At 47.0% G+C, this 13,336-nt stretch overlaps 1 protein-coding gene across 4 annotated transcripts in view; it reads left to right on the plus strand.

The window, feature by feature from the left end:
• TTLL12 (Tubulin tyrosine ligase-like 12) overlaps nucleotides 1-13,336 on the plus strand; it is a 288,546-nt gene that overhangs the window by 23,130 nt on the left and 252,080 nt on the right. For 3 of the 4 annotated variants that reach the window (XR_010564211.1, XR_010564212.2, XM_065431507.2), the window contains exon 4: nucleotides 12,051-12,186. Coding sequence is in view for 2 of the 4 variants with exons in the window: in XM_065431507.2 (XP_065287579.1) it covers nucleotides 12,051-12,186 (136 nt within the window). In the remaining 2 variants the exon portion in view is untranslated. Of the gene's footprint in view, nucleotides 1-12,037; nucleotides 12,187-13,336 lie in introns of all 4 variants that reach the window. The other variant, XM_065431508.2, reaches the window with a different exon arrangement.

Raw genomic sequence — 13,336 nt, forward strand, 5'->3', positions numbered from 1 at the left:
GCAGCAGGAGACGGTGATGATGACAATGATTGTGGTTTATTCTTTGCAATGGGTGAGTCAGTGTCCTCACTGGAAATTCGATGTAAATGTTGAAAAACAAAATTAAGACAAACTAAACCTTGCAGTGGGCAAATTTATACCTTGTGTGCCATCACGGCATGGGCATACATGAATGCCTGCGTGGCATGTTGATCCGTGATCGCTGACTGGCCACATCCACATGCGAAGACTGCAATGATGCTTTGTGTACCGTGCACATGATCATGTGTGCGCAGTGTGGTGCTAGGGTGTGTGAGTGGTGTGTGGCAATCTGCTTTGCCAACCTGCCAAGATGGCGCCTCAAACCAAAATGCGGAATTTTTTTATGCAACTAGATAAGGCTGTAATTATTGCTCATGTTGAAAAGGGCAGGAAGAAGATGGAGATCACCGACAAATGTGGAATTGTTTGCAGCTCACTGTCTACAATTTTGAAAAACAAGGTCTCCAGTCTCACTGCGCTCAGGAATTGTGCGGTAAAATGTGTTCGGCTGTGATTGCAAATTGTTTTAGCTCTTTAAGGGCCTATATTGTTTCGCCATATGTGACCACCCAGAATCGATTTTTTGTATTGCAGATTCCAATTCTTCTTTGGGACTTACTTCAAAAACATTTACTGTAATTTTTCTAGGGTGACTGTAAAGTGAGAAAAATATATTTTGAGTTCGTATATATGTACTCTTGAATATAACCAACCCTTTTATATATAGATTTCATTGATTACGAGAAAGCGCTTGATTCTGTCGAAACCTCAGCAGCCATGGATGCATTATGGAATCAGGGTGTAGACGACGCGTATGTAAAAATGCTGAAAAATATCTATAGCGGCTCCACAGCCACCGTAGTCCTCCATAAAAAAAGCAACAAAATCCCAATAAAGAAAGGCGTCGGGCAAGGAGATACGATCTCTCCAATGCTATTCACAGTGTGTACAGAGACCTGGATTGGGAAGAATTGGCGATAAAAGTTAATGGAGAATACCTTAGTAACTTGCGATTTGCTGATGATATTGCCTTGCTTAGTAACTCAGGGGACCAATTGCAATGCATGCTCATAGACCTGGAGAGGCAAAGTAGAAGAGTGGGCCTAAAAATTAATCTGCAATGTTTAACAGTCTCGGAAGAGAACAGCAATTTACAATAGGTAGTGAGGCACTGGAAGTGGTATGGGAATATATCTACTTAGGGCAGGTAGTGACGGCGGATTCGGATCATGAGACGGAAACAATCAGAAAAATAAGAATGGGCTGGGGTGCGTTTGGCAGGGATTCTCAGATCATGAACAGCAGGTTGCCATTATCCCTCAAGAAAAAAGTGTATAATAGCTGTGTCTTACCAGTACTCACCTACGGGGCAGAAACCTGGAGGCTTACGAAAAGGGTTCTACTTAAATTGAAGACGACGCAGCAAGCTATGGAAAGAAGATTGATGGGTGTAACTTTAAGGGATAAGAAAAGAGCAGATTGGGTGAGGGAACAAATGCGAGTTAATGACATCTTAGTTGACATCAAGAGAAAGAAATGGGCATGGGCAGGACATGTAATGAGGAGGGAAGATAACCGATGGTCATTAAGGGTTACGGACTGGATTCCAAAGGAAGGGAAGCATAGCAGGGGGCGGCAGAAAGTTAGGTGGGCGGATGAGATTAAGAAGTTTGCAGGGACGACATGGCCACAATTAGTACATGACCGGGGTTGTTAGAGAAGTATGGGAGAGGCCTTTGCCCTGCAGTGGGCGTAACCAGGCTGCTGCTGCTGCTGCTGCTGCTGATGATGATATGTACTCTTCATGAATAACAACAATAAAACAAGGAAATAAATTTATAAGAATTAAAAATTTGATGCATTGTTATGTACACTTAGTTCAAGGCTTTGAAAATGTGCACACGAGAATATTTCACAAGACTCAAATATTCCTGCTCTTACACTAATGTGCTTCCATAGCGTAACAGAACTGCGTAGGTGCGCGCACTCAAGAAAACTGTGTCGTGTGCCTGTCAAAAAAGCAAAATGTGCGGCAAACTTCCGCTAATCTTCATCTTATTGCCAACCAGAGGCAATCAGTTTTCGCGAGTGGCAAAAAAAAAAAGCAACGGAAACGCATGCACGGCAGCATCCTTCCTATGTGGAACCCTATGAGCACTAAACGAGCGAGAGTCAGGTGATCACCCTTTGAGCGATTGGTAATGGATAGCCATCAGTTTTGCTAGCACAAGAATCCGAAACCGCCTGAGGAACGAAACCCAAACCGTTGCCCGCCCATGCGCGCGCCAATGCCCGAGCAGTAGTATATAGACGCTTCAGAGCAAACTAGCTCTAAAACATGCAACGAAAACCGAGAGAGGGAGGCGCGCGAAAGAAATTACCTGTTTCCCACACAGTGGCAGCACATGACAGAAAAGAAAAAGTTTGGAAATTGGCGTGCTTTTTAAACGTACAGACGGCGCCGTAAATATACGGCAACGACCATTTTCGGACTTGTTCGCAATGCCATATATATACGTCATTGACCCTTAAAGGGTTAAGCACGGCAGCTTTATTGCCACTGAGCGGGCATCCTGTTCTGATGCAGCAGCACTGGAGGAGGCGCACATGACAGCAGTGCCGCCGTGGGCACCGTGCCACCGTCGCTGGCCAGTGCATGGGGTGAACTTTGTGCCATGGAAAATGAAGTTCCTGATGGCCTAAGTGTTGATGAGATGAGTTCATGTGCACGGATGAAGGTGTGCATGAGGAAATGACTGACGAGGCCGTCATGAGTAAAGTGTTCGAAGCTAACGACATCGAAGGCCACCAAGGACTAAAACATCAAGAGAAGAAGACGAACCCGTGCGATGTGTTAGACACCTTTGAAACAATTTGTTAGTTTTTCGGCAAGCGCAATGATGACGTGGCAGGGGACCACCTTTTGCACTGCGAAGGCATTGCTGTCAAGTTGCTGCAAGGCAAAGTAAAAAGAAATAAGCTTACCAACTTTTCGCAAGAAGTTTTTGTCTTTTATGCCATTTCCTTGTCTTTTCTATCTCACTCATTCTTGTGCCCACGAAATTCCCGCAAAAGCGAACTTTTTCGCTTTCCTCAGCAGCGATTTTGTTATTGTGGGTTTCGACTGTATCGAAAGCTGCAAGCTGCAAAGAGGAAGAGAAGTGCCATCACACTCGTCTGCTGTTCTTGACTCGCCTAGGAGAACTTGGAGCAACCTTAGTAATGTAAGCACAAAATTAAAGGGACACTAAAGGTTACCAGAAACTCAAGTTAAAGTGGCAGAGCAATGTTCTAGAACGTCTAAGGCGTCAATTTAATTGCGAACAAAGCTTAGTAACCGAGAAATTGAGGTAAATGCATGACACGATTTGAGACCCCCCAGCGACATTCCGGTACTAGCCCGATGACGAAAGGACTCCTCATAATTTGTGTTACTAATACTCAACTACTCGTATTAAAAATATCATTTCATTCGATTATAAGACGAGAAAAAATAACATTTTGACGTTACCCTTCAGTAATATGGGTGTTCGAAAGGTTTCATTTTCGCTCGACTCTGCGCGTTCGACTCTGCGCCGCGCATGCTTTGGAGTTTCAGTACTTTCGTTATCGCATCGGGCTGTGAGGGTTCTGCTGGCTCGCGAAACTTTCATTTGGAACAAGCAGCGAGAATGCCACGTCCATGTGATGCCGTGGGAAACCCTCGTTGCTTTCTCGCTCCGGAGAGCCGGTGTCGAGGCCGCCGTCGTAGTACGCAACGACGCCGGCAGTGCAAGCCCTCAGCAGCAGGTCGCGCTCGTCGGTGCTCAAATCGCTGAAGTTGAGCCCACCATCGCGAGCCAATCTGTCGGTGTCAGGGTCCATTGCGACGAACGTCGAAGTTTGCGTCATAGAATGAAGTACCAGCTTATGGGCGTCTTGCGCTGGAGTTTGAGGTATAGTAGAGGCGCCTGGTGGCGGTGCGAGAAACGACATCTGGGTCGTGCTGAGTTTTGCGTCGATTCGCACTTTTTTATGCCCTGTTGCGAGTGCGAAAAGGCTCGTCACTTCTCACAGACCACGCTGCGAGCTCGCCGCAGCCTATAGTTTAACGAAAATGGACTCTCCGTGTGCCGTGGGACGTAATGTGGGACGTAATTAGTTTCTCCTTCCGCTAGCCACCATACCCTCGCTTTCGCTCTGCTGTCGGCTCTGTCTTGGCTCAGTTTCTGGCCGCGCGTTTGCGTTTTGTGCAGAAAAGCCGTAGCGCCGTCTGCGGACGCCGTTCTACTCACCGATGGCGCAACATCACTATGAGACCATGATGTCAGTACTCCTCGATCGGAGGGCGGGCGATTTGAACTGCGCTATAGGTACGCGGACGTTTCAGAACGCATTTTCTCTTAAAATAAGTCTCTCCTTGGCACGAAACAAGCGTTTCGAGGTTTCTGTGATGGTATTTCAAGTCCATGTTGACTTAAAAGTAACCTTTAGTGTCCCTTTAAGAAGAGAAATGACTCTAGAGTAGCCCTTAAAGTGGGATTCTTACAGAGCATATTTTTTCACTTGTTCATTTAACAGACGTCAGCAGAAGAATAGAAGCACTAGACAATAATGTGCTGTGTGCCTTGTCCTTCAGTTCTGCTGTCGACGTCTGCTAAGCACATTCACACGTTCATGATACTCAACCAACGTGTCCAGCTGGGTTTGTTGACCATGATATTTTGCATGATGTGAGTAATATACTTTAAAAATAAATTTCACAGTTCATGCCAGCTGGAAAACAAAGCTTCTTAATACGGTTGAAACTTGATAAAATGAACATAGATATAATGAAGTAAATCTTATACAGTCAAACCTCGATATAAGGAGCGTCGATTTAATGTAATAATTTAATGTAATAATTTGTAATATAACAAATTATTTTCTTTACCAGATCTAAGTTTCACTGAAACCATTTATCTTTGTTTTCGTAATTTAATAATATTTTGGGCTATTTCAAACATGTACTTAGAGCCTGAATGGCTAGTTAAGCTAGCAATAAACTAAATATGTTGGCCAAGGCAGCATCCTTCTGCACAACAGTTATAGGAGAGAAAAGCCATCAAAGTGTTTGCGCCGAGACATATTAAGCAGGAAGCGCCACTGCACCATTTGTTGCATCGGTAAACAACTTGCAGAGGACCTGCATGCGGCAGCTTGCAGTGCTTGGAGCAACACAAAAGTTGACGATTCCTTCTGTGCGAAGGAGATGGATAGGGAGCAAATGTGCAGGGGGGGGGGGGGGGGATCGCAGGAATGCGTGCCTATCTGCCCTCTCCTTCAAGCGTTCATATCTCCTCGCATGTGGACCATGCTCATGGTGTATCTTGCAGGTAATCTGTGGCAAGTGCAAAGCTAAGCAGAGGCGGTTTGTGCTTTCATGCACATTGTGTACCCACACATTTAGTGAATTAACACCGCAAGCTGGGCGAGTTGGTGATTAAACATGTTCCTATGGGTGGGCAGCGCAACCCGGACGAAAGACGAGAGGAAGTACACAATACGAGTGCATAGGAACATGCACACATTTAGCGTTGGCGGTCGCGTAATATAAAGTGTCCAAGACACTGTTCGAAGTGTTCACTCCTGTTGTGGCAGTGAGCTTGTAGTCATCGAGTGAGATCTGATCATGTTTGTGATTTAACGAAGTTTTTGCTGCATGCACAACTTCGTTATATTGTCACATGGTAGTGACCGTAAAGAACACAGTAGCAATACGGTGAAAGACGAAACTAACTTTTATTGGGCGAACCTGTGCCCACAAAAACAGGCTACGGTCAAAGAACCGCGACAGCGGTGAACACAGTCTGTGATCGTCGAAATCTGATCAGTGGGTCAAGCGCGCAGGCTTTTATACATCAGTCGCCTAATGTTCCACAGTAATCGCCGGGACCCGCATGCCTTCCACAAAGTTCTACACCATTTGCGTCGCGCATACATGCAGTCAGATTACACAAGGTTCGGCGACAACAGACAGCGAAGCATCGATAACATTCTAGAAACTTCCGATACATGTAGGTGCGTTCTGCACTAGCGATAACATTCCTTAGTTGGTAAAGCGCTTACCCGTAAAAGATAAACAAGTTCACGTGTCAATATCGAAGTTTGACTGTACAGCTTTATTGCCAATACCTTTCAAGTTCACGTGTCAATATCGAAGTTTGAATGTACAGCTTTATTGCCAATACCTTTGTGTAATGAGCATAGACTTATAAAGATTATTATATCATCATCAGCAGCAGCAGTCTATTTTATGCCCACTGCAGGACGAAGGTATCTCCCTACGATCTCCAAGTACCCCTGTCCTGTGCCACGTGATTCCTCCTAGCGCCTGTGAGTTTCTTAATTTCATCTCCTCACCTAGTCTTCTGCCATCCTCAACTGGGCTTTCCTTCTCTTGGCACCCATTCTGTAACCCTAATGGTCCACCGGTTATCCAACCTATGCATTACATGACCTGCCGAGTGGAGTAGTGGATGCAGGAACAGGAATGAACGTACGTTTATTGAGGTAGTCGTTTAAGTAGCCAAACTCTGGCATGACGTCATGTCACTCAGGCATTGACGCATGCGCTCTTGGCGTGCGTGAATTGCTGACATCACATCAATTCCTTCCCTTTAGGACGAGCTCTAGAAATGGTCTGGCACATTGTGATGCCGGTTTGATCGGCAAATTGGAACTGCCAGGGGTCCAGCATTGGCAGTACCCATGTCGTGCTCTTCCGGAACTCGAGTGTTGGCAGCTCCCATTTCATGCTCTTCGTTAGCCGAGGAATTGGGGCTGGTTCCCGAAAAGCCCGCCAGAGGGTCTGCATCTTCGTTTGGTGGGGCTAACCCTCCGTTCCTTTCAGTGTCTTCCTCGTCCAACGATGTTGGTTGTTGAGCCTCCGCTCGGTGTCGTAGCTGATCTTCATGACGCTCACATAGTTACCCATCCCCCATCTTGACCGTGCTCAGGTGGGCGCCCCTAGTATTCTGTATCATTCCGGGTCTCCAGCTGGCACCTGCCCTATAGTCCTTGCACCGGATCGGTTGTCCGGGCGAGTGTCTGCGCGGAAGTGCTCCTGCAGCAGAAAAAGGTTGTGACACCACATTATCCAACAAAGTACGTGGTTCGAAACCAAGAAGCAAGAAGCCAGGTGTCTTTCCGTTTTGGAGTGGGGTGCGCCGATAATGCAGTAGTCATCGGGCCAGGCGCCTTTCAAGGGTACCATGCACGTTTTTGCGCAGACCTTCTTTAACAGTGCGTACTGCCCTTTCTGCCAGGCCGTTGGATTGCGGATGATATGGAGGAGATCGTAGGTGTACTATGCCATTATCTTCCATGAATTGACGGAACTGTCTACTTGTAAACTGTGCCCCGTTGTCGGAGACAACTGTTCATGGCAACCCAAATCTGCTGAACGTGCCCCGCAACGCCTCAACAGTGTTATCTGCGATGGTTACTTTAAGCGGAACGAGCTCGATCCATTTGGTTTGCGAATCCACTACGATCATCAACATTCGTCCTTCGACTGGTCCTGCGAAATCAACGTGGATTCTAGACGATCGCTCAAATGTGTTCGGCCACGAAACCGGCTCTTGCGCGTGTGGCATGCTGCAGTTTTGCTGGCACACTGCACATGCGTGTACAATATTCTGGATATCCTTGTCAAGTCCGGGATACCAGAAAAGTGCTTGTGCCAGATTTTTTATCGCCGACATGCCTTGATGGGTATCGTGCAGCAGCTGCAGGATTGATTCCCGAGCTGCGGCGGGTATCACGGCCCGATGGCCCCAATAAACAATACCATGGCTGCATGTCAGCTCGTGTTTCTTTTGAAACATAGGTCGCAATGCTTCTTGTGTTGCCGGCAATTTCCTTGGCCAGCCTTCCTGAACGTAACGCATAACTGCCATGAGCGTGCCATCACGTGCTGTCATTTCGGCCAAATCGTGCGATGACACCACCCCTGTGTTCAGATGGTCTGTTAGCAGCACATACTCCCGTTCATCTTTCAACATTGACTTCACTGTCTTGTCATCATGTGGCGCTTGCACGGGAAGACAGCTCAATGCGTCGGCCACAGTTATGTCCTTTCCCGGTCAGGCCTTTTGTGCTAATGCGGTGACCAAATAATTCCACTTCCGACTGACGGAATCTGCGTTTGAGCGGGTGAAGTTTAGCATTGGCTTTCCTGAACCGCTGGAACACCTTGTGCAACATGTCACAATTTCCTCTTTTCTTGGCGACCACCACATCTTCTAAGTGCACTTGCAAACCCGGTAGACCTTGCAACAGTGCTTCCATTTGCTTCTGAAAAACCGCCGGTGCTGACGCCACCCCAAACGGTAGCCGGTTGAAGCAATACAACCCTTTTGGCGTGTTTACCACCAGCAGCTTCTTTGTCGTGTCATCTATTGGTAGCTGGTTGTATGCATCCTTCAAATCTATTGTACTGAATACTTCCCCTCCGCTGAGCTTCGCAAATATGTCCCTTATCTTTGGCAGCGGATATTGTTCTGTGTGGCATGCTGTGTTGACTGTCGTTCTAAAATCGCCGCACAAGCAGATGGAGCCGTCCTTCTTGATGATGCGAACGAGTGGTGCCGGCCACTCGGCGCTGGCGACCTGCGTCAGTATGCCCGTGTCAGTGAACCTTTCGATTTCGGCATTTACAGGCTCTTGTAGCGCATACGGTATAGAACGGGCCTTACAGAATTGCGCTACGGTTCCTTCGCGTAACTGTAGATGAACCGGAGGCCCCTTGATTAATCCTAGCCCTGGCGAAAACAGATCGGCATGTTCCGCCCTTAGCGTGGCAGCAATGGCAATTTGGTCAGCAGCTGGCGGTTTACCGTCGTTGACGTCCACGTTGAGCACTGGGCCTCTAGCGAGCTGGAATGCTTGAATTACGTCTCGCCCACACAGGTTTGGGCCTGAACAGCCGAGCACCACTAGCATTGCGTTGGCGGTTTTCCCATCGTAGGTGACAGGAACTGCCAGCTGTCCTTTCACCGGTAGTCTCCTTAGGAAGCAACTCAGTTAAAACGACGACTTGTCAAGCCTGGGCCAACGGTGGCGATGCTGGGCATAAGTTGGCCATGTCACTATTGACACTGGTGACCCTGTGTCCACTTGGGTCCACAGGCACCCCTTACCACAGTAACATTCACCATATCGGCCGAACCATTCCTGTCGACGACTCACTGAGGTGTAACAGGAACTGTCCGTAGTCCTCGCTGTCCGATGAAGGTTCCTCACTGTGAGCTACATTTTCTTGGCGTGGCTTGGAATTGCACATTGAAGCCAGGTGTCCCTTTTTCCGACAAGAGAAACACTCAACGTGGCTGAACCTGCATTTGGCGGTCTTGTGGGTGTCGCTTCCGCAGCAAAGACAGCCGGTCTGTACTTCATTGTTCGATTTTGCCATCCTGTCTGGCTGTGGTCTTCTGAAGAACTTCTGCCACTCTTGCTTCGTTCGCACTGCGTGGACGCCCTCTCCAATTGGTCCATCCCCCATCTGTTGTACGTTGCGTGCCGCCATCTCAGCGGCTAGCACCACATCCTCTGCTTCCTGCAGCAGATTACGACGCACTCCAGCATGCATCCCGTAGACCGCAGACAAGTCTGTCGCGCAGCATTCTCTCTAGCGCCTGGCTGAAATTGCACCTATTAGCCATTTTCCGTAGCTCAACAATGAAGTCGCTTATCGACTCGTCAGCCTGCTGATTCCTTGTGAAAAACTGATAAGACTCCGCTATCTTGTTGTCTTTCGGTGCAAAGTACTCAGCCAGTTTTTGAACTGCTGCTTCGTACATCAGATCCTGAATCTTGCCAGGCGCACAACAGCCTGCCAGGAGATCCACCGTCTTGGTACTAAGGGCGGCAACAAGTAAGGCCCAACGCTTCTTCGGATTGACAATCTCGTGGGCTTCGAAAAAAGCTTCTAATCGCACCTGATATGCGTCCCACTTGTCGTCCCCTTCGTCAAAAATAGGCGGCCCGGCTTGCGTCGCCATGCTTTACCCTGGCCGTGGGGGTTAATCCTCGTTGCCACTGAAGTAATGGACGCAGGAACAGGAATGAACGTACGTTTATTGAGTTAGTAGTTTTAGTAGCCAAACTGTGGCGTGCCGTCATGTCACTCAGGCATTGACGCATGCGCTCTTGGCGTGCGTGAATTGCTGACATCACATCACCCAGCTCTTCTTTCTCTTAATGTCAATTGCTAGCTAGCTATCTCTGTTTGCTCTCTGATCCACACCGCACTCTTCCTGTCTCTTAACGGTATGCCTAACATTCTCGGTTCCATCGCTCTTCTCGTGGTCCTTAACTTGTTTTCCAGCTTCTTTGTCAGTCTCCAAGTCTCTGTCCCATATGTCAGCACCGGTAAAATGCACTGATTGTACACCTTCCTTTACAATGATAACCGTAAGCGTCCAGTCAGGAGCTCACAATGTCTGCTGTATGCGATCCAACCCATTTTTATCCTTCTATGAATTTCCTTCTCATGATCAGGGTTCCCTGTGATTTATCTACCTAGGTAAACGTAATCCTTCAGACTCTAGAGGCTGACTGGCGATCCTGAACTCTTGTTTATTTGCCCGGTTATTTATCATTATCTTCTGTATATTAATCTTCGACCCCACTCTGATACTCTCTCTGTTAAGGTCCTAATCATTTGTTGTAACTCGTCCCCAGTGTTGCTGAACAGGACAATGTAATCTGCAAATCAAAGGTTGCTGAGATATTCGCTGTTGATCCTTACTCCTAAGCCTTTCTAGTTTAATAGCTTGAATACTTCTTCCAAGCACGCAATGAATAGCATTGGAGAGATTGTGTCTCCTTGTCTGACCCCTTTCTTTATAGTTATCTTCCTGCTTGTGGAGAATTGAGGTAGCTGTGGAATCTCTGTAGATACTTTCCAAGATATTTACGTAAGCGTCCTGTACTCCTTGATTATGTAATGCCTCTATGACTGCTGGTGTCTCGACTGAATCAAATGCCTTTTCGTAATCTATGAAAGCCATATAGAGAGGCTGATTTTACTCTGCGGATTTCTCCATTACCTGATTGATGACATGGTGTGATGCATTGTAGAGTATTCCTTCCAGAAACCTGCCTGTTTTCTTGGTTGCCTAAAGTCCAGTGTTGCCCTTATTCTATTGGATGTTATCTTGGCGAATATTTTATTTAATACTGGAAGTAAGCTAGAACGACAGAAAGCTGAGCTAGTTGGTAAGGATTCATTATGTAAAATAAGGTGAGGCGTGCAGACTAGACACAAAAAGAGGTCCAGAGCTTGTGGAGAGGAGGAGATCCAGAGCTCGTGCAGATGAGTTTTATGTCCTCTTTCTTTTTTTCGCCTCAGTGCTCCCTTCAGTTGATAGTTGGCACTTGTGGTGTCCACTTCTCTTGTGTCCTGTCTGCAGGCCTCACCTTTTTTGGCATAATGAAGTAAGCTAATTGGCCTATAATTATTCAATTCTTTAATGCTCCAATTTTGTGAATTAGTACAATGTTGGCTTTCTTCCAGTTCTCGGGACCCTTGAAGTTAATATACAGTTCGTATAAAGGGCCACTAGTGTCTTCCATCTTTGATTTAATCGACTGGTAGTCCATATCCTGCCACTTTTTCCCGTTTCATGTCTTGCAAGGCCCTTCTAATTTCATTGCTAGCTATAGAAGGAGCCTCTGTATTATTAGATATTCGTTCGTAAAAACTTGAGTGTCCTGCAGACTGATGACCCGGGCTCAGGTGTCCCAAGTCGGGACGTCCAAGCCTTGCTTAGTCACTGCTTCGCAGGCCTGCTCGATGGCAAATTTATGGGTAGAAATTACACGTAAGAATAAAAAGCTAGCTTTCTTTTCACCACTTTTCCTTCAGTTACGTGCTGCGCGGACCCAATGGAATTTGCATGTGGTAGCAGACTATATTTCCAATTGCTGTCTGAATGTTGCGGTAGTTTCTTACAGTTTTGGGAGCCCTGGACTGCTGGTTTTCTGATTGCAGCACTGCTTTTCAGTGTCTATCTGGTGGACCACGCATGGACCTGCCGCCCCCAGCAGGCGAGGCAGCAGCTGCGGGAAATGCCGCGACTGCTTCAGCGCATGGCACAGCTCATGGGGATACCCCTGCCCCCGGGCTACATCCTTGGTCAGGTGGGCAGCCTTTCGACTAATGCCCCTTCTGCACAGTTTGCCATAATATCCAGGCTGTGTTCCAATACTCGCTGTAGATAGCTAGAGAAGCAGCACCACCACTCATTGGTTAGTGTTCTAGTACTGGCCATAAATGGCTAAATAGACAGCTAAGCAGAATTTGGCCATACTGTCTTGTTCTGATTTTGACGAAGCTTGCATAAACACAGCTTTGAGGTCAAAAACAATGTGTACTACTTTGCTGTTCTAACAAGGTGGCAGCTGAACGGAAGGCTTGGAAACTCCGGGGAAGGTTGTCTGCTTACAAAAGAACACATTCACGCTTTCTTACGAGTTCAGTGTAAGCTACGTTGTGTTTTTCATAGATGGGTGCATGCATAGTTTTGAAATACAATGATGTGTTTTTCTTAGCTTTTTCTTGCAGATGCGAGGTGGCGTCATGTCATTAGAGCATCTTGCAGAGAGTTTCAGATACATTTCATTATTTGGGCTCGAAGCTGTCTTCTTAGGTGTTTACTTAGGCTGTCTTCAATGCTGGCCCGAATGGGGACGTATCCTGTTCCACAATATGTTGGCAGTGAATTGAAAGCTGCAGCTGGCGTCAACCAATAAGGAGGCCAATCGCGCAAATGCTGTATGTTTCTGTGCTATGGAGTGTCGTCGGCTCTCAAAAACAATGTGGCAGGAAACTCCTTTGCAGACAGCAAAGATTACCCCCATTTCAACCCAGGGAAGAAAAAAAATCTCTGCATTCGGTCAGTGCCCTGTGGCAAATTTTAGAACCGTCTGCTCTGTCATTGTTACATAAATTTGGGGTGCCTCAGCCAGTGGTGCAGGCATATTTTTCTGTATAGCTGAAACAATCAGCTTCGGGGTTTTCTCACCTTGGCTTGTAGCATTTGACAAGTGAGTAGAAAGCCTTGTGGGGTGCATAATGCTCTTATTTTTGCATTGCCTTCAAAAAAGATACTTGCAAGCCTCAGCACACCCTAAATAACTTAATACAATAGCTTTCCTACAGCCACTTTCTTTTCCCGGGAGGTTACTGTGTGTGACGTGACACAGAAGGTGGTCATGTCAGAGCAGGACAATGTGATGTTTTCGCACTCGCTCCAGCGTGCATGGTCATCCACTATCCTACAGTAAAAGC

This window comes from Dermacentor albipictus, unplaced genomic scaffold (assembly GCF_038994185.2).
Source record: "Dermacentor albipictus isolate Rhodes 1998 colony unplaced genomic scaffold, USDA_Dalb.pri_finalv2 scaffold_16, whole genome shotgun sequence".
Taxonomy (NCBI): Eukaryota; Metazoa; Arthropoda; class Arachnida; order Ixodida; family Ixodidae; genus Dermacentor; species Dermacentor albipictus.